Here is a 25,231-nt window from a genome sequence, read left to right as displayed (position 1 = left end):
GCTGTCGGAAATCTCCTGACCTTTGCTTTCAGATTACCTGCTCTGATCTGCTCTTTCCCCGTCGGGAACCTCCTGGCAGTTATTCTTCTGAATAACAGAGGTGCCCAATGAGCACTACTGGAATGTACGGATTGTTAAAGCTGGGGTTTTACCTCAGGCACCTCAAAGGGCACCTCCTGGTCGTTACTCTTCAGGATGTCTGCCAGTAAATGAAGAGTCCTCTCCCTGGGAATCACGTTCTCCTCCTGCATCTTCGTCCACATGGCTTCTGCCTTCTCCCAGTTGTTTGTGTCCTCTGCAAACAAGCAGAAACAAAGCAGTGTGGACTGAGAGCAGGTCTGTAATTTGCTATGAAAGCCGTGAGACCTGTGCGGCCGTGCAGTCAGCTCAGCACCAAGCCTGCTGCAGAGAGCAATTTCTGACAAAGCGCTCCATGCTGAGAGAAGGCAATCAAATCACTAATCTGATCAACCGACCGACCCTCAACTACGCTGTAATTTATCAAACGTACCAACCAGTGTCGTGTCTATGTGTGTGTGGGTGTGCAGGGAGGTGGGAGTAATGAGTTGACAATCAGCTTTAACACTACAATCACAACCGTTATCTGCTCTGCTCTCCACTGCAGCAATCACACCGTGTCTTCTGCTTACTTCTGACTGATCCCATTCTGTCACACACTCAAAGCCTGGGGAGGGAACAGCGCACACCCAGAGGTGGGAGGTCACCACAGCGGAGGAGACGGACGGTAGGTGGAAGGTCAAACACGCACACAAACACCGAGAAAAGCTAAACAAAAGAGCACGGAGAGAGACGATAGAAAACACTCACTGCAGAGCCGCAGGATGTAGCTGTACATGTCGTCTCTGTCGCACTCAAACAGCTTCGACGTCATGTCGACCATCTGCTCCAAGACCTCCATCTACACAAACACAATATGTACATTACGCTGGAATTTTTGGGATTTTCCACCTTCTTTTTGTGGCCTTGTTTGTAAGCGTATGTGGGTGTGTTACCTGGTTATTAACAATGCATTTCTCTGCAAACCACTGCAGGCGTCCAGGCTTTGCCCTCAGTCCAGGTGTCTAAAAAAGAAAAGAAGATGAGAATTTAAATGGAAAGAAACCAGAGAGTAATTCAATAAGAGACTATGGACTTAAGGTGCATTAAATATCTCCGTGGTGTCCACATATAGAACCCCCACCGTGTTTTGCTGATATTGATCCATTCTACTCATACATCTAATCGAGTCAGGTTGTTTAAATATTACTTAAACCCTACTCAGGCTTAAATCACTACAATAAAATATAACTCAAAACCATTAGAGCGTTATACATAAGGTAAAGGCCTATTGATCCCTACAAACCCATTGAGCCCAGAGAGTATTTTAAATATTACTTTATGGACATCAATGTTAATCCAGTATAAGAATCAGACGGACATATCATTGCCGTAAAGAAGAATAATGCTTGCAGACTGAGCTGTTTTCCTTTCACATGAGTGCAGGACTTTTACATTAGCATCACACGGATGTATTTTCAGTAGCTTTAACCAGGATGGGAGCTGTGCTGATGCTGTTTGTTTGGCTTTGTAGCATCTCAATGCATGAAGGCTACAAGGCAACACGACACAGATAACATAACAGGGAAATAGGAAACTGTTCAGAGGAGTCATGCCTGCAGAGCTGCATCAGAGGGCCTTTTTTTAATTGTTAGTGTGCTTCTTATTTTTCTGTTACAGAATTGATTAGTCATTGCGAAAACCGCTTGTTTCGTTAAAACAACAGTCATATCCCTAAATTTGCAATGATATGCAAAGGTTTAAGGTACCTTAGATGCCTTCATTATTATTATTGATTATGCAGTATAAATAAATCTGCCCCAAACACATTCTACAACACAGGGCTGAAAAATTGGAAGAAAATATAGAACTGCTATTTTTCTGACAGATACACGGATTGCAACATATTTTAGGGTCCTGCTTTAGTTCGGTATTATTTGTGTAATAAATTTAAAACACGTAATGCAGCATTAAAAAACTTTAACTGGCATAAAATCACCAACAAGACAGTTTAAACTCTGGGTCAGTTCTTCTGCATAACATAAATCCAAAATTGCTGCCCTTGTCTTTTGCTGCCTGCATCACTTCAAGTTGTGATTTAAATGTGAAATCAATTAACTGTTGATCCAAACACTCAGCCTGATAAAGGAAGATCTTTAACTGTAAGAACAATAACTGGGACAGCCAAAATACACAGAACAACTGTGACAAATTCTGCACTTTGAGTGAAATTAATTGAGCAATAAAAGCACTGATTGCAATATTTCTGAGAGCGTCCTTACTTAAATATTTATACCTGAAACTGTGTTTTATTTATGCCTACATTTGGTACTAACCATTTCAAAGCACCAAATGTGTGACTTTTATTTTATCGTTTCAACACTAATTTCCTTCCTTCAACATTAGAGGCTGTCCTTCATTTTAAGATAGAAAAACAAATATTGTTCATCACCAGTATCAAACTTATGCATCCTCTTAAAGTGCTTTGCTAAAGTCTGCAGTGCCAGTGTCTGTTATACACTGAATGTGTGCACAAATTCTTCTTATCCCGGAATATATGCTCCTCCAAGCACCAAGACTTCTCATAAGCAAATACCATTTTTTTCTAATATCCCAGACGAAGATTACTCCAAAGCCTGTGTTATCGTGAGTATGACACTAGTGTCTGAGTCCTGAACACTGAGCTGGAGATGTTATCAGATAAAACAGAGAAGTCTGCTGGCAAAGTTACAAGTTAAAATGTTCAAAATAGAACCTAAAACAACAACAGCTGAGGTTTAAAATGTACGGCCTCCGAGGCCCCAGCAGCTTTCAGGAGATTTGCTTTTCCTTTTAGGCCACCAATGATATGGAGATACAGAGAGCGCGTGGGCCGTCAATAAGGGCTGACATAGATTGATCTGCAGGCTCATGTAGCTCCGATTTAGCCTGATATGCGGAGTGACTAGATGATTATTATCATGAAATACCAGTGATCAGGATTTCATCTGTCTCCTGGGGGCTTTGATACAATCTGAATGAGACTAGGATTGAGAAATCTCACTCCTCCTCTCTTCCTGATAATCTGGCTAAGAAAAAAAAAAAAAAAAAAAAAAAAAGAGGGACGCAGACCGATCTGGCAGGAAGTTAATCTGAATGAGGATCAACAGCGCTCAATCCCCGCTGGCCTCTTTGATGGGAGCCCATCATACCGTGAGAGGGAGGGGAAAGTAAAGAAAAGACGGGCTTCATCCCTTTCTCTGACCATCCCTCACTGCTGTCATCCTTTCCTCTTTCAATCCCCACTTCTCTCAATCCCTGCCTCTTCCTCCAAATCTCTCCTGCTCCTCCTCGGCCTTTTCCCCTGCCTCTCCATCCCTCTAGCTGTCCCAGGCAAAGGCATTATGTTCTTACCCAACCAGCCAAAGGGACAAATTAAAATGTGTTGCACTCACTCTCTCTCTCTCAGTCTGTCTAATCTTCTTAGAGACTCAGGCCCAGTGCAAGTGCTCCATCTTTTTGCCTCCGATTCCTTTTACTTGGTAAAGTCTTGAGGGCTCAAAGCAGCACAACTACTGGCACACACACACACACAAATATGTTTGGGATTTTGAATCCGTCAGGACAAATCTCCCTAATCTGGGCCGAAAACAAAATCCTCAGAAATAAGAAGGCACATGCTTTGCACACGCACGGCACACACACACACACACACACACACACACACACACACACACACACACACACACACACACACACACACACACACACACACACACACACACACACACACACACACACACACACACACACAGCAGAGCGTATTAAAGGCCATCCAGCGGCATCTTTAAGAGTCTTGTGTGGCCTTTTAGTCGCTGGAACGTCTTTACAGGTTTCCCTTTCATCCTTACGTACATGTACACAAAAAGAAAAAGCCAGATCCGACCCCGTCTCACCTCCACTTAACAAACCCTCTCCATCTCAATTCCTAATGTTCTAATTCTGCTAATCACCTAGCCACTTAGCGCACACACACACACACACACACACACACACACACCTCTCCCTAACACAAAAACACATAATGGCTCACCACTCTTTAGCAATACTACCTAACCTTGACCATCACGCACACACGCGTGCTGCAATAATAGGCCTGGCCACCTGACAATCCCCTACCTAACCATGACCATTTAGCACAAAATTGGCCACCTTTCTCTATCATTACATTTAATTAGCTGTGATTAATCAGCTGCCAATTATACCAAACACAGCCTAAAGAGAGACACCACTCTGGACCGCCACTTGACGCTCTCACAGGGAAAAAAGTATTTGTGCTTTTTGAGTGTGCGTTCATATTTGAGTGATAGATCTGATTCTATTGTAGTTCTATCACCTGAGCTCTGCATCTGTCAAGTGTAGCAAGAGACAGTTCAGATGTGAACTTTCTGAACTTTGTTGGAAAAATCTACGCAGGTTAAGTGAGTAGCAGCTTTTAAAATATACTGTATCATCTTCGTGAATGTTTTTCTTTTTTTTTTCCTGATTATACTGACAACTCTGGGGAACTTAGGTCACCACCACTCTGTTGATTACACTTCAAAGCTGCATTAATGAACAATGCACTAAATACCTATGAGTAATTTGAAAAGTGTTGCTTGTAGCAGTGAACCCAGGGAGAATTAACATCTAACTCTGCAGATCTCCTCAGCATTTTAGTATCTTTTATCTCAATGTTTGGATTTTACGGTCCAATACTTCCAGCCACTGCATACTGCGCTTTTTCAGTAAAGGCTTGTGAGGTGAAAATAGGATTGTTGTTACAGTGAACACCCACGTATGTAAAGTAAATTACAGTCGATTGAAAGATCTGCACGTTCTTGTATGTACTGCTAGTTTCAAATCTCCCCCCACAACATTTTAATGGGATTCAAATCTGAGCTTTTTTCCCCATGAGTCAGCCAACTGTACATCTACTCCATTTACAAGCCATCAACAATCTCACACAACACTGGCATGTAGCCGACTCTCTGGTGTAAGCAGGATAACGGACATACAATCTAGCATGAGAGGAATGACAGCGACAATAACATGTCGATAATATTTAAGAGGGTTTGGAAATCCTCAAGAGGGACAAATCCCTATTTTAGTCCACATCAGGACACGAGAGAGAGAGAGAGAGGGCGCGATGTCAACACGAGGTTAAGATATTTTGTTCTGTTCTCATCCTGATCACACAACATAATGGCCTTGTTTCTCTTGCTCCGATGTCAGGCTCATCCCTCAATCTCTCCGTCCTGCTGTCCAGCCCGGGGTCGCCGTCACTTTCATCCATGTGAAAATCGCTTCTTATCTGCCTGCTTTGCCTCTCTTTTTCCCCCTCACACTAATCTACAGGGCTTATAGCAGGACTTAAGATGACAAAGATATAAATATTCACAATATTCAGGTCAGACGATTGACAATAACAAAAAGAGGGTAGGAATTACATCCTGCATGTCCTCTGCAGCTCACAGCAGCCTCCACAATCTACCTGATGAAACGCTGATTAATGTTGCATTTAGATCTGATCCAGCAAGTCGCAAAAAACAAACTTGAAGAAAAACTTCACTTATAGCTTTTAGTGTCACGAAGTAGAAGCAGAATGCATGAAAGCTCTTATGACATCTAATGTTTTAAGCTTGGAAGGGCCTTGGCGGAAATTAAGAAGACCTTAGTGCAGTGCAACAAATATCAATCTTCTATTCATGTATGAATTTGCATACCAGGTAGATCGAAATTCATTATTGCTCCTCATTGATTTCGGCTCATTAAATGAGTATTGATATTTCTATGTGTTCAACATCCGACATGTTGGACATCTAAAACGCCAGAAGGCACAGTCAACTTCGCCACTTGACAGTTTCTCTGCACTCAGCGCTGTTGCCTGAATATTTGATTAAAGGCTGCATTTTCCAGGTCAAATGGTTGGCCAATAAGCGCATTCTCATTGCTGGGATGATCGCTGTTGCTTTGATAAAGAGAAAAGTGCTGCATCAACAGCCTTCCAGGATTCATTTTTTAGTTTTGGCAACAGGAGAAAGAGACTGTCTGTGAACACCTCTGCACCGGCCCAACCTAACAGAGACTGCTAGGTCTAGTCTATTTAATGTTTAATGAATGTTTTCTCAAAATTGGCTTGTGCAGCATCCGCTAACTTTTCTGCATATTATTCCTCAACAGTTTTACTGCTGAGATCAACAGTTGATGTACACACGTGGACAAAATTGTTGGTACCCCTCAGTTAAAGAAGGAAAAACCCACAATTCTCACTGAAATCACTTGAAACTCACAAAAGTAACAATAAATAAAAATTTATTGAAAATTAAATAATCAAAAACAGCCATTACTTTTGAATTGTTGATTAACATAATTATTTAAAAAAACAAACTAATGAAACAGGCCTGGACAAAAATGATGGTACCTCTATAAAAGATTGAAAACTATTTGACCAGAGTGACATGATTAACTCAGGTGTGTCATTTAATTGACATCACAGGTGTTTCCAAACTCATAATCAGTCAGTCTGCCTATTTAAAGGGAGACAAGTAGTCACCCTGCTGTTTGGTGAAAAGGTGTGTACCACACTGAACATGGACAACAGAAAGCGAAGGAGAGAATTGTCCCAGGACATCGGAAAAAAAATTATAGACAAACATCTTAAAGGTAAAGGCTATAAGACCATCTCTAAACAGCTTGAAGTTCCTGTGACAACAGTGGCTCATATTATTCAGAAGTTCAAGACCCACGGGACAGTAGCCAACCTCCCTGGACGTGGCCGCAAGAGGAAAATTGATGACAAATTGAAGAGACGGATCGTTGGAATTGTATCCAAAGAGCCCAGAGCAACCTCCAAAGAAATTAAAGGTGAACTCCAAGGCCAAGGTACATCAGTGTCAGATCGCACCATTCGTCGTTGTTTGAGCCAAAGTGGACTTCATGGGAGACGACCAAGGAGGACACCACTGCTGAAAAAAACTCATAAAAAAGCCAGACTGGAATTTGCAAAAATGCATGTTGACAAGCCACAAAGCTTCTGGGAGAATGTCCTTTGGACAGATGAGACCAAACTGGAGCTTTTTGGTAAGGCACATCAACTCTATGTTCATAGACTCAAAAACCAAGCATACGAAGAAAAGAACACTGTCCCTACGGTGAAACATGGAGGAGGCTCAGTAATGTTTTGGGGCTGCTTTGCTGCATCTGGCACAGGGTGTCTTGAAAGTGTGCAAGGTACGATGAAATCTGAAGACTATCAAGGCATTCTGGAGAGAAATGTGCTGCCTAGTGTCAGAAAGCTTGGTCTCAGTCGCAGGTCATGGGTCTTCCAACAGGACAACGATCCAAAACACACAGCCAAAAACACCCAAGAATAGCTGAGAGAAAAGCGTTGGACTATTCTAAAGTGGCCTTCTATGAGCCCAGATCTGAATCCCATTGAACATATGTGGAAGGAGCTGAAACATGCCATTTGGAGAAGACACCCATCAAACCTGAGACAACTGGAGCTGTTTGCTCATGAGGAGTGGGCCAAAATACCTGTTGACAGCTGCAGAACGCTCATTGACATATACAGAAATCGTTTAATTGCAGTGATTGCCTCAAAAGGTTGTGCAACAAAATATTAAGTTATGGGTACCATCATTTTTGTCCAGCCCTATTTCATTAGTTTGTTTTTTTAAATAATTATGTTAATCAACAATTCAAAAGTGATGGCTGATTTTGATTATTTAATTTTCAATAAATTTTTATTTATTGTTACTTTTGTGAGTTTCAAGTGATTTCAGTGAGAATTGTGGGTTTTTCCTTCTTTAACTGAGGGGTACCAACAATTTTGTCCACGTGTGTAGTTCTGTTTTCAGAAATCATCCATTTAATACGGGCAGGTGAACGCTGCTCTGCTGTTTTCATTTCAGTATAGAATAAATAGGTCGCAATGATTTATACACTGCAGGTACATTTTTTTAAATGTTTACTTATATAGGAGGTCCCTGGTTTACCACATCCTTAACTTGTGTTGTTTCGCTGTTTAATCGGAACTGATTACAGGCCGGTCCTCGGTTTAACGTAGCGTTTTGTTGTTGTGTTGTAACTGGTTCAGTGGAACTAGCTGCCAAGTGAAATGGATGAATACTGTATGCTAACTGCACATAAGGGATGTTCTAAGAAGGAAAGCGAGCGCACATGCAAGAAGGCAGTGACAACTTTACTGGTCACCATTATAGCTGGCCGTTTATTGGTTGGAGGTTTCTGAAAGTGTTGAAGTGTTGTCTCAAACAGACCCGAGCATGAAGGAGCTAATCTGAGAGCAGATGTTGTAAAAAATGTGTCGACAAGCAAATTTAAAAAATCCACTTACTTCAGAAAGTATTTGATATTTTAACCTAATATTTCGCAAGTATCTTTATAAATATCCACATGTTTCCTATTAAAATTTCCAGCAAATCAGAGATTGTTGGGTAGAGGTGGTTCTACATATTTTAACTGATTTTGAAATGGAATGACCCTGGTGAAGACAGCAGTATATCTACACTTTAGAGCTGATTTGCACTTAAGCAGGGCTGATTTAAGACAGAAGGCAAAATGGAGAATTAATGCTCAATTAAAGATAGGAAAATTACTTCACACTAGACCTATCTGCTCAAACCCAGAATCAAACATGCTCCTTTACTCAAGGTACTGTTTGAAAAGCAGGACACATTAGTTCCAAGAAGAAGCCGTATCAACACACCAGCCTGGCTCTCACAATAGCTCCTTTGTGACAATATATATGTGTGCGTGCTTACCTCAATGATCTTACGAGCCTCACGGTAGCGGCCTGTCTGCAGGAATGCAAAGAACAGATCGTACAGCATAATCATCTCTCCTCGCTCCTGACTCACAAAGTCCATGGCTGAGGAGAAAGACAGACAGGCGAGGAAACAGAGCAGAGAAAGGTCATGAATAAAAACGCCTGCAAGGTAAACAAACACACCACACACTTCATCATTTCCTTCTGATTCCATTATTTGGCACAAAGTCTCAGGCACAAAGCGGTCGTATCAAGTCTGCTCTGCAACAAACACACAAGTCCCGCATGAAAGCCTAAGCTCTCCCGGTAAACTTGCTAAAGCGCTCTGCTCAGCGTTACGTACTATCTCTGTCCAGCAGCTTCAGGACAGGTACCACACACACACACACTCACTCACACACTGCAAACTTTCAGTTATCCAAATGGACCTGCATGTTCAGCAAAGCAGAGGACGAAAGAATAATCCCTCTCCTTTTACTTGCTCTCATTTGAAGTCAAATGAAAGAACAATGTGGTGCTTTTTTGGACTGTAATCACTCAGAAATTCATTCACCGTCTAGATTGAACATGGACAAGTTTGCAGACGCCTCGATTTAATTTTTATTTATGTGTGTATCCTGATTTTTCCAACTCTGCAGCTGAACATTGAACCAGGTCGGCTCATTATAGCACCATTTAATTCTGAGGTTTCTGTAGACGTTTCCAGGTTAAAAGCATGTTTCATGCTCTCTTCTCATTTGGAAATAGCTCAGCGGTTGCTATGGCTGCCAGAACCTCACAAAGCCCCTCGTTTTATTTTTCTGTTGATGCTTGAACTCAAACCAAGGTCAGAAATGTGAGCGAAGATCTTTTGACAAGCCGTGTCATGCTTTTAGTGCATTTTGGATGACTGAAGGTCAGTCTGCTGGAAGTTTGTGGTTTGAGTACATTTCTGTTTTTATTTCAGAAGGTGTATTTTAAGGTGAATTTTTAGACTATCCGTGCTCTGCAGCGGCAAGGGTCCAGAGGAGCGAGTCGCGGTGCGGCACTCAGCACGTACTCACAGAGCCGCCAGGTTTAGCGTGACTCAAGGTTTATGTCACAAGTCATCCCTCTTCTGTTTTATATGGTGGAGTGGGAGACCCAACAATTTGTTTTTAAGATTCGCTGGTTGGGGCTGGTTTGCTTGCTCTGACAGACAATCATCAAAGTTACTTTGTTTTTGAGGGTTTGTCACCTTTTAGGGTGTGGGGGGATGAAAGGGGAGGGAGGGGAAGGGAAGGAGGATGCTCCGCTGCGTAGATTCAACCTTAACACACTCCAGACCCACTTGCTCCTGCGGCACATTGAACTTGACCTTTTCACCGCGCTGCTGTCGACGTGCAGGGAGGCTGCTCTAAATGTGACTGGCTGACGTGCTTCACCACGACCCTGGTCCAAACCTTCCGCACTCTCTGCTCCTCTTACGCACTCTTGGAATTGTGGGCACTTGTTAGATGTGTCTTTAATGCAAACACTGAATGGGCACTTTGGGCACACACACAAATGCGTAATGAAAGGTTAGAGTCAATCAGGAGAAGCAAAGTTGGATCAAGCTGAGCTGGAGTGGGGAACAATTAGAACATAGCTGTGAGAAGCACTGACGGAGTGCACTGCTGTTCTGAACTCTAATGGGGCCATTTGGACATTACAGGTCTGTAATGGGGTGCAATGTCTGTGCATTTTTAAAAATCATGACTGTAGGGAGTACACTGGGTTTGGATCCTATTTTCTGCAGGATCCAATGCAAATTTTGTACAAAAAAAAGGTCAAAAATTAAACTGCAGGGTTTAGGATTCACCAGTAACCACAAGGAAAGAGTCAATAAGTACAGTTGAAAAGATGATGAAAAAGTGGACTTTTTCCACTACAAAAGCAAAGCGAGGGAAGTTTGGACAGATGTCTCAGTGGCTAGTGATAAAGATGCACAAGAACTGGACGCTGTGGAAATGTTCAAAGGCAAAATACTACACCTACTCCATTTTTTTTCAATTAAACTGTGCTCTCTTTGAGGTGCAGGTCTTTATACTGCAGTGAAAAACGTTCCCACAGGGAGAAAAATGTGAAAGGAGCAGAAAATGCCTTGAAACTGCTTACAGTTCAGAGGGTTAATGTATCAGATATTTTCGAAGGAGGATTTAGTCTATAAAATGTTCTAAGATCAACAAAAAAAACCCCAACACTTTCTACTGAATTTCCAGACCTTTCAAGACTTTCGCCTTTCAGTTGTAATCCAAAGACAACTTAATACAAATGACTATAGAAAATCAGAAAATCTCACGTTTCAGAAGCGGGATCCAGCGAATATTACTTTCAAAATGCCAAAAATTGTCAATGAGTGTTCTGCTAAATGATGAATTGTTAAGATTTATGATCAGAAAAAGCTGAAGGGGGTTGTGTCTACTTAAATAAATGTGTAACCTTTCTGCAGTAAATCGGTGTCGCCTCTCTCCACCAGAGCAACAATGACGTCGTGGATGCGAGGCAGGTGCTTGTAGCGCTTCTGGCACTCCAGCGCCGCTTCGAGAGCTCCTGGTATGTCGTTGCTGCACACAGACACACACACAAACACACACAGACAGGGAAAGCAGAGAGCGAGTTAGATGCCAGGTCCGTCCAATCAGTCATGTACAGGATTGTGTCGGTAGAGAATAGAGTGTATCATGGGGTGTTAACCCTGTGACCTCCTTTTCAAGCACTATGACCCACCTGAACAATACAGGCCTTTGAATTCATGACAGCACAACTGTGGGTGATGAAGCCTTTTGGCCCCAATACATCATTCTCACACAATCAGGCGCTCTCTCGAACACCTGTCGGCGAAGGGCTAATGTCTCTCTGGACAGGCTTTTAGAATGGAAGCAATGCAACAGATAAAAGGACTCGACTGATCTTTACCCTCTCTGCTCAGCTCTCCTCGTGCCCTCCAACTTCTCCTGCTCTCTCCCTCTTTTGTCCTCTCCAACCCTGCTGTAACCTCCTCTCATTTTCGATTCTCTCATTTCCCTTTCCTCCTCATCTTCTCTCTTCTTCTTACTTCTTCTTCTTCCTTCCTCACCGTCTTCTCTCCGATTTCATGCTGTCAGCTCACACCCCTCCGCTGACCTCGCCCCCCAGCTGGGCAATTTAGCAGAAATATGGCAACAACATTAGAGATCCCCCCTCTTCTTACCCCCCTTCAAAAGCTGGCTCTCTTCGTCTCATGTCATCCTGTTCTTGCTCTTTCTCCCCCCTCGCAACAAACAAAAGCAGAGGGAGGACGAGTGCGTCTGATGGAGTGATAACGAGAGAAGTAGAGGGAAAGAGATGGGGAAAGGAAGCAAGACAGCGAGAAACTAGAGAAGGGGGAGTGGGAGAGACCACTTCAATCCCCTCTATTGTGACAGCGCTGCCATCAATCTGTTGATTGGGTAATTACCATGTCAATCACACAGAGGTCAAAGCAGATAGGGCAACCGTGGGGGAGGCAGGGGGCAGGGAGAGTGAGTGAGAAAGAGACAGACAGAGCGTTCGAAACACGGATTGAGAGTGAACAGGTGTAATTTCTGAAGTGTTTTCTCCTCTAATCAATTAGACAAGCGGATATGAGGAAAACGCCCCAAAAAGACCAACAACTTGAGGGCGGAAAAAGAGGGGAAAAAAAACAAACAGCAAATGATATGACCTTGAGTTCGACTCCTGGGAGACAGGAACATGAGAGAAGAGTGATGGAGGGAGGAGGAATGGAGTGATTAGGGTTGGAAGGCAAAGAGGTCTGCTAATTGAAATGAAGAGGGACAACATTATTCAGCAGCGCCAGTCAAGAGGCTGTTCAGCTGCACAACAGTCTGATTGAACAGCACAGAAGAGAGACTAAGAGATTTTTGAAAATGAGAGAAAGAGCATGGAGACAGGAGAGACCAAGGTGGGGAGGGAATGGGTGTGCAATTTGCTCCAAAATGAGGTAAAGCCGAAAATAAAGTGCAGGATGCTGTTTAGAATACAATGCATCTCACATATATATACAATTAGTTTAACTGTTGAGGCTTTTTATGCATGTTTCAAAACTCCTTCACATTTATTTCATCGTCCCTACTATCCATCTACCTCATTCAGAGCTCCTCCATACCTACTTATAATCCCTCCTTTCTAATGAGACATCTTTTAAAAAAAAAAAATCACTCTTGGCAAAAAAAAAAAAAAGGCCTGGCGTTGCAATTACACCCCCTCTGCCTTCCTCCCCTCTCCCCCTCCCTCCGTCCGCCAATCCACCCCAAAAAAAGAGCTAAAGATGTCGAAAGATGGATAATTTCCCCTAGGTACAATTTAACTGTCACTTTGCGTTGCCATTTACTGCGGCGCACAGCCCTGTTAATGTCCCCAACTTTGCATGTCAGCCACTTTCCAGCCAATTAAGCCCTGAAAAAATAACGAGCGCTTTGCTCGGTGGAAACCTGAAGGATTAGACAAGGAAGCTCATTTTGCCTCATCTCACTCTCCCCTCTTTTTCCTCCCTCTCCGTCCCACTCTTTTGTTGCCGGAGATGGGCAGGCCTGTTATCAAGGCAGTGTCCTCGCGTGAGGAGAGCGAGGTGTCTGTGTCTAGAAACGCAAATGACACCGTGATCATGACACCACTAGCCTGCTGTTACATGTGTTCAAGAATGGCACTTACTTATTACTAATAATGTCCATCCACCTCACACAGACGAATGTGTGTGTGTTTGTGTGTGTAGGTCTTAAAAAGTTGCATTAACTTGATCGTCATTTTGGCCACTGAGGGGCAGTCAAACATAAAGTGGTCTAGATTCACAGCAAGTAGCATTCAGTTTGATGTGTTTAAAGGTTCTCTGTGTAACATTCAAAACCACTGGATGATGCCAGAGCATCAGCATCTTAGTCCAAAACAGGCCCATTGACTTTACTTTTAATTACCAAAGAGGTTGTGCACACGAGAGGCAACAAACATAATCCAGCCACAACCATTAGCCTAGCCTAGCCGTGCTAGACAACCCACGGCAACGAATTTAATTCTCTGCCAGGGTGGGTCTAGTTAGTCTCCATAAGGCTCGAGGTTGGATGCTCCTAAAACTGGCCGGACCAATCACCATGAAGTGTAGAGTCAGAAGGCGGGCGTAACTAAGTGACGACAGAGGCGCGACGATTCCGACAGAAACAACCGGAAACAACTAGCCTAGCCGCGCTAGACAACCCACGGCAACGAATTTAATTCTCTGCCAGGGTCGACAACAAAAACGACAACAGTCGTTAAGCCACATTAGCACCGACTCTGAATAATCTTTCTGTTAACATGTCTGTAATATACTTGAGCTTCACCCATTGACTGTATAAATAAGGCTTCACCGAACTACCGCATCCTCTGATTTCCGGCGCTCTAGGAGCCTATTTGTTGCCCTGATTGGTTGTATACCTACCCAATTGCTGCAGAGTGATTTGATAGACAACCTTTTAGCCCGCCTCCCTCCCTGTCCAGCGTGCCTAGACCCTTGCGTCTTCAGAGCATGGGTCTAGCGCGACTAGGCTACCATTAGCCCACACTAGCATGGTAAAAGATACTGAATAGCTGCAGCGAGTAGTGCTCAACTTAACGTTTTCTTTCTGTGGTCCATCAAACTGGAGTGGACCAGTGTGCCAGTGGTGCCTCCAACGGTGAGGTGGTGGTCAATAATCACCCCAGAACTCTAATGAAACGGCCACCAGTAGCTCCAGATAGCCAAGTGACAAGAAGAACCCATTTTACTAAATCATAAAATTCTCTAGTTTGATAAGTTATCATCACAAACGGACAGAATTTCCTGTGTTGGAGTCATAAATAATAATGGACGTCAAAATCTTTCCTCCTGTAATAGAATATCATATGAGCACAGAAGGAGTAGCAGAGAAAGGCCTCAAACCAGCAGTAGAGACACTTAAACTGAGCTGAAATGGAACAAGTGCACACAAATTAACGGGTAACATGAATGGTGTTTAAGGTACCGGCTGAGTGAGGGACTCGCGTGCATCGCTGTAAAGTAATCAGCACATTTGACCAGAACAACTGCAAAATCACAGAATAAAATACACACATTTTCTACTGTAATTATTCAACTGTATCTTGGCATAGTTACTTGCTGTTATAGTAATGCTATGCCTATGTCTTCGTTCAGCTCTCAAGTCCTTTTCCAGAGAAAAATACACAGCTTTTTGCTCCCGTTTTCTTCATCTGCCAATAGATGCTTAGCAGATGGTGTACAGATGGTTTATTGAAGCTTTTAAGCTAAAACTGGTTGCTTCTTCAGTAAGAGACAAGGTTGATAAAGACAGAAAATTACAACAATGCACTAAAAGAGGCATTGTGTCATGTTTCCAAGTGGGTTTGTCACTATGAGTAACATCTTCAACACTGCAAATAGACACTGTTTGCACAAAATGACTATTTAGTGTACAGTAGGTCTAAGACCATAAGTTGAATACTTAATTCATGTGTGTTGAACTTGAGTTAAACATGTGTCTCTCAATTTCTTTTTCTTCATCTATCTTTTCATCTGACACTCCTCTCGGGCTGCTTGCCTTTCTCTACCCAGGATTTTCATTTTGTTTCAGGCCTAAGGAGTGGGAGTGAATGAGGCATTTTCCTCTGAGCCACTCATCACTTTTCAGCTCTCGACCCTCCTCCTCCTGTTCCATCATCGCGGATGCTGTCTAATCATACATGTCCTGCCAGCTCTTCATTTTGTAGGACTCATTAGCATTTACTGTCGCTAATCACTTCCATGAGGATGTGGCAATCTGAGCTAGCTGCCAGCTAGCAGGTTAGCACACACAATGCTGAGCGGACGGGCGTGAAGGCTAACGGGGCGGCGCGTATGATGGGCTGTCAAGGGCTAATCTGGCGGAGAAGTGTTCATTAAGTCATTAGCGCTGACGCAGCGATGAGATGGGTGCAGGCGGGACTGATGCCTGCTTTGTCCTCTTTTATCGCTTCTCTCCATCCCTCCTCCTCCTCCCGACTGTCTGTCTGTCTGTCCGCTGACTGACGGAATGAAGAGGTGGAGACGATCGGAGGAAGATAAAGGATGCAAAAAGAAGAGAGCGAGGAGACAGATTCGACTGGAGTGAAAAAGTCAAGTGTTGTTCTTCAACCCGCCCTGAAGCATGGATGAACCACGGCTGGAGCTTCACCCTCAGTCTGCTTCACAACCCTAAACATGTCACACCTTCAGAGGAGACAAATTCATAAGATGGTCTATGTCATGGGAAAAGTATGAGTTCGCTCTTGTTAAATAGGTAATGAATGAAAACTAAACCCTTTTCCGACGTCAATAATTGAGTAAAGCAACAGCATTCTGTTATTCAGATTTAGGTCACTTTCACCTCACAGCTTCATTCATATACGACCTGTATAGTGATGGAGAGGGGCACAGTGTGAACAATACTGATTGGACGTCTACCAAGTGATAAAGCATAGTAAAACACCAATAAAAGACTAAACCTAAATCTGCGCCGTAACAATAACTTAACAGCCTACAAAATCTGGCTCGGTGTGGAACAGCTCACTTATCTGATGTGAATAAAAGCACATAATACCATTTATAACTTTAATCATGATACCATAAATAAAGCAATTAATGACATTACTGCTGCAATCTGACAATGCGTTGTCAGAACCTACATTAACTTCATTATTGGTGTGTTTCATTAATCTGCATTGTATTAGCATTTAATTTGTAATAGAAGCAAAATTTTACAGCAAACTGTAGGAGGGCATTATGTAATTTTGGCCACTAACTGCCCTTTGTGCTCTAGCCCCCAAACTATACAAATTGGAGCCCCAAAAATTCCCTGAATGACTTCACACAACTAGCCAATCTGATAATGCAAGGACATGTCGTTCACACTTTTGCCTTCAGATTACCATCGCTAACACATTCAAATGCCGTGAGATTAACAGAAAGGAGTGCACATCTGGAAGGGGCTTAAAGCATACTGTGATGATCAGTTATAGCATCTTGATCATAATTAATTCCATCCGATTAAAGGGCAAAGCTGCTGTAATGCAGCACAAGACCGCCTAACAGAAATCTTGATTATTAACCTCTTATTCATGTAATCATTTTCTAGTATACTTGGAGCCGACAGTAATTGACTCACTCTTTCTTTCTCTCTCTCTGTAACATCAGTTAAAGAAAGAACTAAAACAGATACTGTGTGCTGCTGCTGTTTCCCCAATACGACGAAAAGCAGACAACTCTGTCAAACAAACTTTATCTGGACATTAGGTTTGTTGACCGACTCTTGACGACCAGCCAGCTAAAAGCACACAGACGTACCACTGACAAAACGCATGACAGGTGATGGTAGAATACCAGCAGCTATCTTGTTCCCTCGTGTTCATTAGTGTGTGTTCGCTGCAGTATCATTTGGAGGAAGTACAACTGGCACTTGATTTGTGAGCGGGGCTGCGGTAAGCTGCTGTGTGCGTTTGTGTTTTGGCTGCTGTTGATGACCCAGGAGTAAATTAGCCTGCTAATCTCACAGAGGCAGTGATTAACGAGTGAACCTGGAAGCTCTGTTTGTGCCAGAGACCAGACTTACAGCAACACAAACAGCAGCAGGGGAGCACCAGTGCGTGTGTGTGTGTGTGTGTGTGTGTGTGTCTACCTCTATGCAGCATGTACACTAGAGGTGTAGGAAAGCATGTGCAGGGCGTGTGTGTGTGTTGATGGGCCCCTAACGGTGCACCGCGTGTCTATGGTAAATCCAGCAATTAGTGCTCTGTACATAATTAACATGCTAATGAGCTGATCTACTTAAAAGCCGCTCTGACAAATAGAATATACACACATACGCCGAATAGCACACACATTCTGAATGGAGTCGAGGGGTGGGGCAATACCACTGACCCCACAGCCAATGTTTACTGACGTTCATTTGCATACTAGCATTATGGGAAGAAGCATCGATGGCCATCTCTCAGCACAAACGCACACTTAAAGCTCGGAGGATAGCAGTGGGTGTTTCAGAAGATCAAGGGTGGGGGCTCATGGGAGAGGTTGCAGCTGGCGAATCCTCAAACAAACAAAACCTGGCTCTGACGCCGCACACAAACACACACTGACATAAATGAGCAATTTCCACATCCTCTCTCTGTCTGAATCGCTGACCCAGAATATAACCTCAGCTATGATCATAGGGAGGGATGAGTGACTCACTGAGACACACATACATACACACACCTGGCAACGGGCTTTGGCAGATGAAGACACAAATCTGAAAACAAAAGTGAGCTTGTTGGCTGGTTCGTGGACAACTTCAGCCATAAATAAATGGAACGCAACATGTTTTAAAATCCAACCGAACTGAGTGTGTATTATTTTGTGATGAGTTTTTTTGTGATTTGTGAGGCAGTTGCAGGTTGTTTTTACCTTTCCAAGTACGCAGTAACCACAGGTGAGCAGAGGTTGGCGGTGGGTTTGGCCAGACCGAGTGCGAAGATGGTGTCCTGCAGCCGTCGGACGCTGCCGATGCTGCCCTTGGCCACGACGGCGTTGAGCACGTGGAAAAGCATGGTGATGTTAGTGTCGTTCATCACCACATCCTTCTCTTTCATCTCCTTCAGGATGTCCACAGCCTCTGCGAGGGAGAGAAAAGACAGAAACTGCTGCGTGAAGAAGCATCACTTGTCACTACAACTCTCAGCTGCTTCGATTGAGGTGAGAGTGCGAGACTTTCCATCGACAGAAAGTGACGGGAGTGTGATTTAGACGTAAAGAGAACACGGGAAAATATAAAAGAACAAAAGAAAAGGAGAAAGAGAGATAATGCAGAGAGCAGAGAGACAGCGAGAGGTGGGTAGAGCTTGGCTGGAAGAAGAGTAGGGTGTGTGAATATGATAAAAGGCCCCTTTAGCTAATTCCATGTGGGGAAAACAAACCCATATTAAAACAGCATTTTGCACCCAGCAGGGATGCAAATCCAACCCCGTATAATGCCAACTCTGTGCTAATTGCTACTTGCGGTTTTCTAAACGAGACTACAATTACCGGACCCCTACAATGGAGGCCAGCTTTTTGCCGTGGCCATGTGGAAAGCACTTGGGGGGCTAAATTATAGGTATGTGGCGACAAGGGCCTGCCGTGGCCCTGGTGAGACCTCGGTAAGCGGGCTGAGGGGTGGATCAGTTTGGTCAAGTCCAGCCGGTAATGGAGGGCTTTTTACTGGGCCACGCGCCCATCTGGCCAACGCTAGGGGCTAAATGGTGAAAAAGGGAGTGTGGCATGTGTGTGTATATGCGGTGTGTCAGGGTAAAGTAATTAAGATGCGTTTACAGTCTATTTAGACAGCTGCTAATGGTCTGACAGCGATACAGCCGCTCTCCACCACAGATACTAATCTATACTGCATGACCAAGAAGAAAGGAGGAGATGGAGAGATGCAGAGAACCTATTTGAATAATCTGCATTAGGCCTGCTTAAAAATCACTCAGCAGAACTACTTGCTTCTTTTATTTGGCGAAAATTTTAGCAGACATAAAAGCAGACAAACTTCAAGTGAACAAATGTGGGTGTAATGATAGCCACACCTACACAGCTGTTAATACAACAAAACCCCTCAAACAAGAACGTCACTTTCTACTGGGAACACACATTCACCAACACACACACACACTTGTGGGCTGAGAAACAGGCCACTGGTGAGTGCTTTGGCATCCTAATTTCAGTCTGTCTCTCCATCTCCCCACCTCCCTGTGCCAGTTGTTATGGCGATGGGAACCAAAGGCTGTCACAGATTTAATGGGACGGGGGAAAATAGAGGGAAGGAAGGGTGGAGTAGGGGTGACTAGCAATGGAGGAGACACCGCTAAACAGGAGAGGGAGTTAAAGGGAGGACAATAAGAGGAGGGTGAAGCTTGTCAGAGGGAAAAGTTTGGGTAGCCAATTGAGGGCTTGACATGAGCAATGGAGAATGGAAAAGGGCCAACTTTAAAGTCATTAGTCTGTTGCACAGTTATTACCACGGCCGTAGAAATTTCCACAATGAGCACATTGAAAAAGGATGCAAGCTGACAGTTCCTGCTCCCTTTATCCTGGCTGCTGTAATTCAGCTCCAAAACAGTCCTTTAAACTTATCTTTCAACAGAAATCAATCATGTGGTTTCAGCTGCTTCACAGTAGGACGAAGTAAGAAAGTAATTCTAGATGACTTTTACTCTCAGGCCTGAGTGTGTTTGCTGGAGGATAGAGTACTAGAAGCTTAGTTTAACCTACAGAAGGAGTCTGCTTGCTCAGAAAGAAAGAAAGGAAAAGCGGATAAATTCCCATTGGAAAGTCTTAAACTTCAATGCGGACAGGAGTGAAGAAATTTGGTGTCAAAGAATGCTGTTTTGTGCTTTCCCCAGAAAAAACAAAGATAAACTACAATCCTTCTATGGTACCAAAACCACCTGCCTCCAAGACGTCGGTAGAAGATTGTGTTAAAACTCGATGGAGAAGCAGGATTAAGAAATTGCCAGCACTGTTACTGAGCTAAAGTTCACAAACAAGCTAAATGTGAATGACAATATGATTACAAAGATTACGAGGCTTTATGGTCTTATTTATTTTTATCAGCAATACTGCTTGCATTATTCCTCTTACTGACATTTTAGTGTTTTTGCTGTGATTAAAATATTTAGATCATCTTTTATTTATCTCTAATTATCTACTAAACACTCTCGTTCAAGTTTGGTTTTTGTTTTTGTTTTAGATTTCAATCTAGTCATAACCACTGTATTTTGTCAGTCACATATAAAGCATTTTTAAATTCTTCTGATTTGCTTGCAAAGTGCTATATAACTTAAATTTGATTGACTGATTCATAAATTATACATTTTCATGAACAAGTGAAAAAAAATCTCAGTAAAATTAGTGATTATTATGGTCAAGCCAATTCATCCTCTTAATGTAAGTAAGCATCTGTGTGCAGCCCATATTCCCTGTGTGACAGCTATGTTACAAGGGTCAGTGGTGTGCAGGCACTGAACACATAGACATGACCTTCTGAGTCCTCCAAGTGGACTCCACTGGACCAGAGAAGTAGAGTAATATCAACAGCGATGCATCCATGGTGTCCACAGTTGTCCATTTGAGAATCCACTTGTCATCTTGATGTGACAATAATTACAAAAGTAATTTAAAAATACTATTGCAAACCAATCGAACAGCTTTTAACATGCTGATATCGATCATGGTCACCAGTTCTTTTTTTGTTGTTTGCACTAAATGCAAAGTACAGCTGATTTGATCAGAAACCAAAGCTTTGGCTTACTTGAAATTTTTGACTTGAACACAGTACAGAATGAAGAATCTGAGGAACTATGACGAATCATTTCATTAAAACCAATATTACATTTTTTTGGTCAAAATCACAAAAGTCAACCCGACTGGATCCGCACTAGAACACTAGGATTTATAGTCTTGGAACCGCAAAGATCTGCACAAAATTACATGACAATCCTGCAGTAGCTGCACAGATACACACGTGGACAAAATTGTTGGTACCCCTCAGTTAAAGAAGGAAAAACCCACAATTCTCACTGAAATCACTTGAAACTCACAAAAGTAACAATAAATAAAAATTTATTGAAAATTAAATAATCAAAAACAGCCATTACTTTTGAATTGTTGGTTAACATAATTATTTAAAAAAACAAACTAATGAAACAGGCCTGGACAAAAATGATGGTACCTCCATAAAAGATTGAAAACTATTTGACCAGAGTGACATGATTAACTCAGGTGTGTCATTTAATTGACATCACAGGTGTTTCCAAACTCATAATCAGTCAGTCTGCCTATTTAAAGGGAGACAAGTAGTCACCCTGCTGTTTGGTGAAAAGGTGTGTACCACACTGAACATGGACAACAGAAAGCGAAGGAGAGAATTGTCCCAGGACATCCGAAAAAAAATGATAGACAAACATCTTAAAGGTAAAGGCTATAAGACCATCTCTAAACAGCTTGAAGTTCCTGTGACAACAGTGGCTCATATTATTCAGAAGTTCAAGACCCACGGGACAGTAGCCAACCTCCCTGGACGTGGCCGCAAGAGGAAAATTGATGACAAATTGAAGAGACGGATCGTTGGAATTGTATCCAAAGAGCCCAGAGCAACCTCCAAAGAAATTAAAGGTGAACTCCAAGGCCAAGGTACATCAGTGTCAGATCGCACCATTCGTCGTTGTTTGAGCCAAAGTGGACTTCATGGGAGACGACCAAGGAGGACACCACTGCTGAAAAAAACTCATAAAAAAGCCAGACTGGAATTTGCAAAAATGCATGTTGACAAGCCTCAAAGCTTCTGGGAGAATGTCCTTTGGACAGATGAGACCAAACTGGAGCTTTTTGGTAAGGCACATCAACTCTATGTTCATAGACTCAAAAACCAAGCATACGAAGAAAAGAACACTGTCCCTACGGTGAAACATGGAGGAGGCTCAGTAATGTTTTGGGGCTGCTTTGCTGCATCTGGCACAGGGTGTCTTGAAAGTGTGCAAGGTACGATGAAATCTGAAGACTATCAAGGCATTCTGGAGAGAAATGTGCTGCCTAGTGTCAGAAAGCTTGGTCTCAGTCGCAGGTCATGGGTCTTCCAACAGGACAACGATCCAAAACACACAGCCAAAAACACTCAAGAATGGCTGAGAGAAAAGCGTTGGACTATTCTAAAGTGGCCTTCTATGAGCCCAGATCTGAATCCCATTGAACATATGTGGAAGGAGCTGAAACATGCCATTTGGAGAAGACACCCATCAAACCTGAGACAACTGGAGCTGTTTGCTCATGAGGAGTGGGCCAAAATACCTGTTGACAGCTGCAGAACGCTCATTGACAAATACAGAAATCGTTTAATTGCAGTGATTGCCTCAAAAGGTTGTGCAACAAAATATTAAGTTATGGGTACCATCATTTTTGTCCAGCCCTATTTCATTAGTTTGTTTTTTTAAATAATTATGTTAATCAACAATTCAAAAGTGATGGCTGATTTTGATTATTTAATTTTCAATAAATTTTTATTTATTGTTACTTTTGTGAGTTCCAAGTGATTTCAGTGAGAATTGTGGGTTTTTCCTTCTTTAACTGAGGGGTACCAACAATTTTGTCCACGTGTGTAGTTTGGTCTCTACCAGTCAGACAGACGGGCCATTCTCTCCAAGTTGTAGTGATACCATTCATCTAATCCAATACAATAGCTTGAAAAAAGAGACTAAAAAAAAAAACTGAGGTAGACATTATTACAAAAACTCCAGACCTACAAGCAGGAGAGTGATCATTTCCCAGAAGTAAGCGGAAGTGCAGAGCCAAGTATCTGAAACAAATATCCCAGCATCCTGTAAGATTTTCCAGGTAAACAAGCTGATAACAGATGTTGGTATCAACATTAAACAATTTCCCTGTAATGACCTGAGCTGTTGTCAGGTCGGTACTGTTTATCAGTTCAGATGTGAGATATTCTCGCTCTAACTCTGTGCTTCTCTCCACGTTTCCTTCCTTCCTTCCTTCTACCCAAACCTCTCTCCGTCACGATCTGACAGACCCGCTAATCACCGAGACCAATGGCTTGGAGCTGATCTGCCCAAATGGAGCTACACTAGCTAACATCCCTCCGTCCAACGTCCAAACCTCCCCCACGGTGTTCTCCCTCCATCTCCCCCTTTATCCGTCCGTTTAGCCAGTATGCATATCCATCAGCTCAGCCGAGCATCATGGCCAGCACAGCGAGCCAGACCACACACACATCAAGAGATGGGGGAGGCAGACAGGCCAGGTAAACAAACATCACACAGCCCAATGGTTCATCTAATGTTCCATGACTTGACTGCTAGTGATGTCTCTTTCCCAAAGCGCACACATACACATGCACAGCATCGAAGGCGAGTCCAGGACCACCTAAAGCCAGAACAAGTTGTGTTTACCAAAGTAGGAGGATGGACAGATGGAGGAAGAGGGGCAAGGACAGGTCAAAGAGACACTGTGTGATAGAAGAGAGGTGTATTTAGGAAAGTGGAGGGAGAGACGCAAAGGAAGAATGAGGAAAAGATGGTGTTCAGCCTCCTGAAGACCACGTTGATACATGAGGCAGCCTCAGCAGGTCAAACAGTTCTTAGAATTACAGATGCACTGGCACAAAGAGGTGATCTGACAATAAAATATTTATAGAAACACATATTCTTAAAAATTTAAAGCCACAGTGATGTCAAATAAGCATTTCTGTATTGCTTTGCATGCACTTTTTTTTAAATCCTGCCCCCAACTGTGGAATAATACAATGTTTAGTTAAAACCAGCATGACAAAGTTTAGCACTTTTCCACCTGCCAGTGGTAGCAGAGGGAAACAGCTGGATCCCTACAAAGTGAACTTAAAACGTATGATTTGATGTAGATGTTATGGAGCCAGACTTATACTTTTTGGTACACAAAGGTCCGCTAGAGTCCAAGTGACTCAGATTTCATCATTAGATGGTGTAACAAAAGTATGCAACCATGGAGTCTACAACTGTCCAAGGGTGTGTTCATAAGGGAGTCTAGCAAGGCTTTAAAGCTACTCACAGCAACATTAAAACAAGCTTAATATTACATTGATCATCTCTGACCTGACCGTAAGTAAAGCTTGCTTTGGTTTTTCACATCCTGTTAAAGCAGTGAGAGAAGCATCTAGCCACTCCTCTGTATGCATTTTAATTCTTAGGAGCCCTAAGATGTATAATCTCTTTGTAATGCAGTTTTATTTAGTGTTTTACCATTTGGTGAGCAGGAAACAAACGTGGAAGCTTTCATGCTTCTCGTGCGTGACAGTCATGAGTCAGTTCTACATGAATGTTTGTCATTCAGACGATCCTGCGGAGTGACGGAGAACCATCAATATCACATCAGTGTTTAAGGGGATAAAAATAAACTGTAGACTAAACTTGAACTAAGAAAAACTTAGGATCTAACAACAAATATTGCTGTGTACTGTTTGTTCTTCACTTCTCACTGTTTTGAAGCAGTTAAAGCATCTGAGCTCCATCACATCTGTCGGCCTTTTTTTATGGTATTCTAAAAGTCTGATCGATGTAGTGAAGTCAAAACAAGACTTTCAGGTTTCACAGTCTCACAGCAGGGTATTTGCAGACGCAGTATAACTATTGGGCACATGGATGCGTTTCTTTGACTATACAGAGAATGTGAAAAGCAGTAATTCAGACATGAGGCGTCATTTTATGATGCCGTTAGATTAATGGAAAGGAGTGCATATCTGAAAGAGGGTTCAGTGGGTTTTCTGTGTAGGTAGCTATATAAATGTGCATTTCAGTCTTTGTTTTAGATTCACAAATAATATTAAAGACCTA

The 25,231-nt window shown here is 42.7% G+C and overlaps 1 protein-coding gene across 1 annotated transcript in view; it reads right to left on the bottom strand.

Moving 5' to 3' along the window:
* Positions 1 to 25,231, bottom strand: part of lrpprc (leucine-rich pentatricopeptide repeat containing) — a 77,104-nt gene that overhangs the window by 21,017 nt on the left and 30,856 nt on the right. Inside the window, exons 23-28 of the mRNA XM_022198834.2 lie at positions 18,288 to 18,495; positions 11,306 to 11,430; positions 8,862 to 8,968; positions 1,014 to 1,082; positions 829 to 919; positions 153 to 295 (exon numbers count right to left, since the gene is read on the bottom strand). Of these exons, the coding sequence (XP_022054526.2) occupies positions 153 to 295; positions 829 to 919; positions 1,014 to 1,082; positions 8,862 to 8,968; positions 11,306 to 11,430; positions 18,288 to 18,495 (743 nt within the window). The remainder of the gene's footprint in view (positions 1 to 152; positions 296 to 828; positions 920 to 1,013; positions 1,083 to 8,861; positions 8,969 to 11,305; positions 11,431 to 18,287; positions 18,496 to 25,231) is intronic.

This window comes from Acanthochromis polyacanthus, chromosome 15, assembly GCF_021347895.1.
Source record: "Acanthochromis polyacanthus isolate Apoly-LR-REF ecotype Palm Island chromosome 15, KAUST_Apoly_ChrSc, whole genome shotgun sequence".
Lineage (NCBI taxonomy): Eukaryota > Metazoa > Chordata > Actinopteri > Pomacentridae > Acanthochromis > Acanthochromis polyacanthus.
The sequence above is the reverse complement of the archived record's forward strand: the minus strand, read 5'-3'. Positions and strand labels throughout refer to the sequence as shown.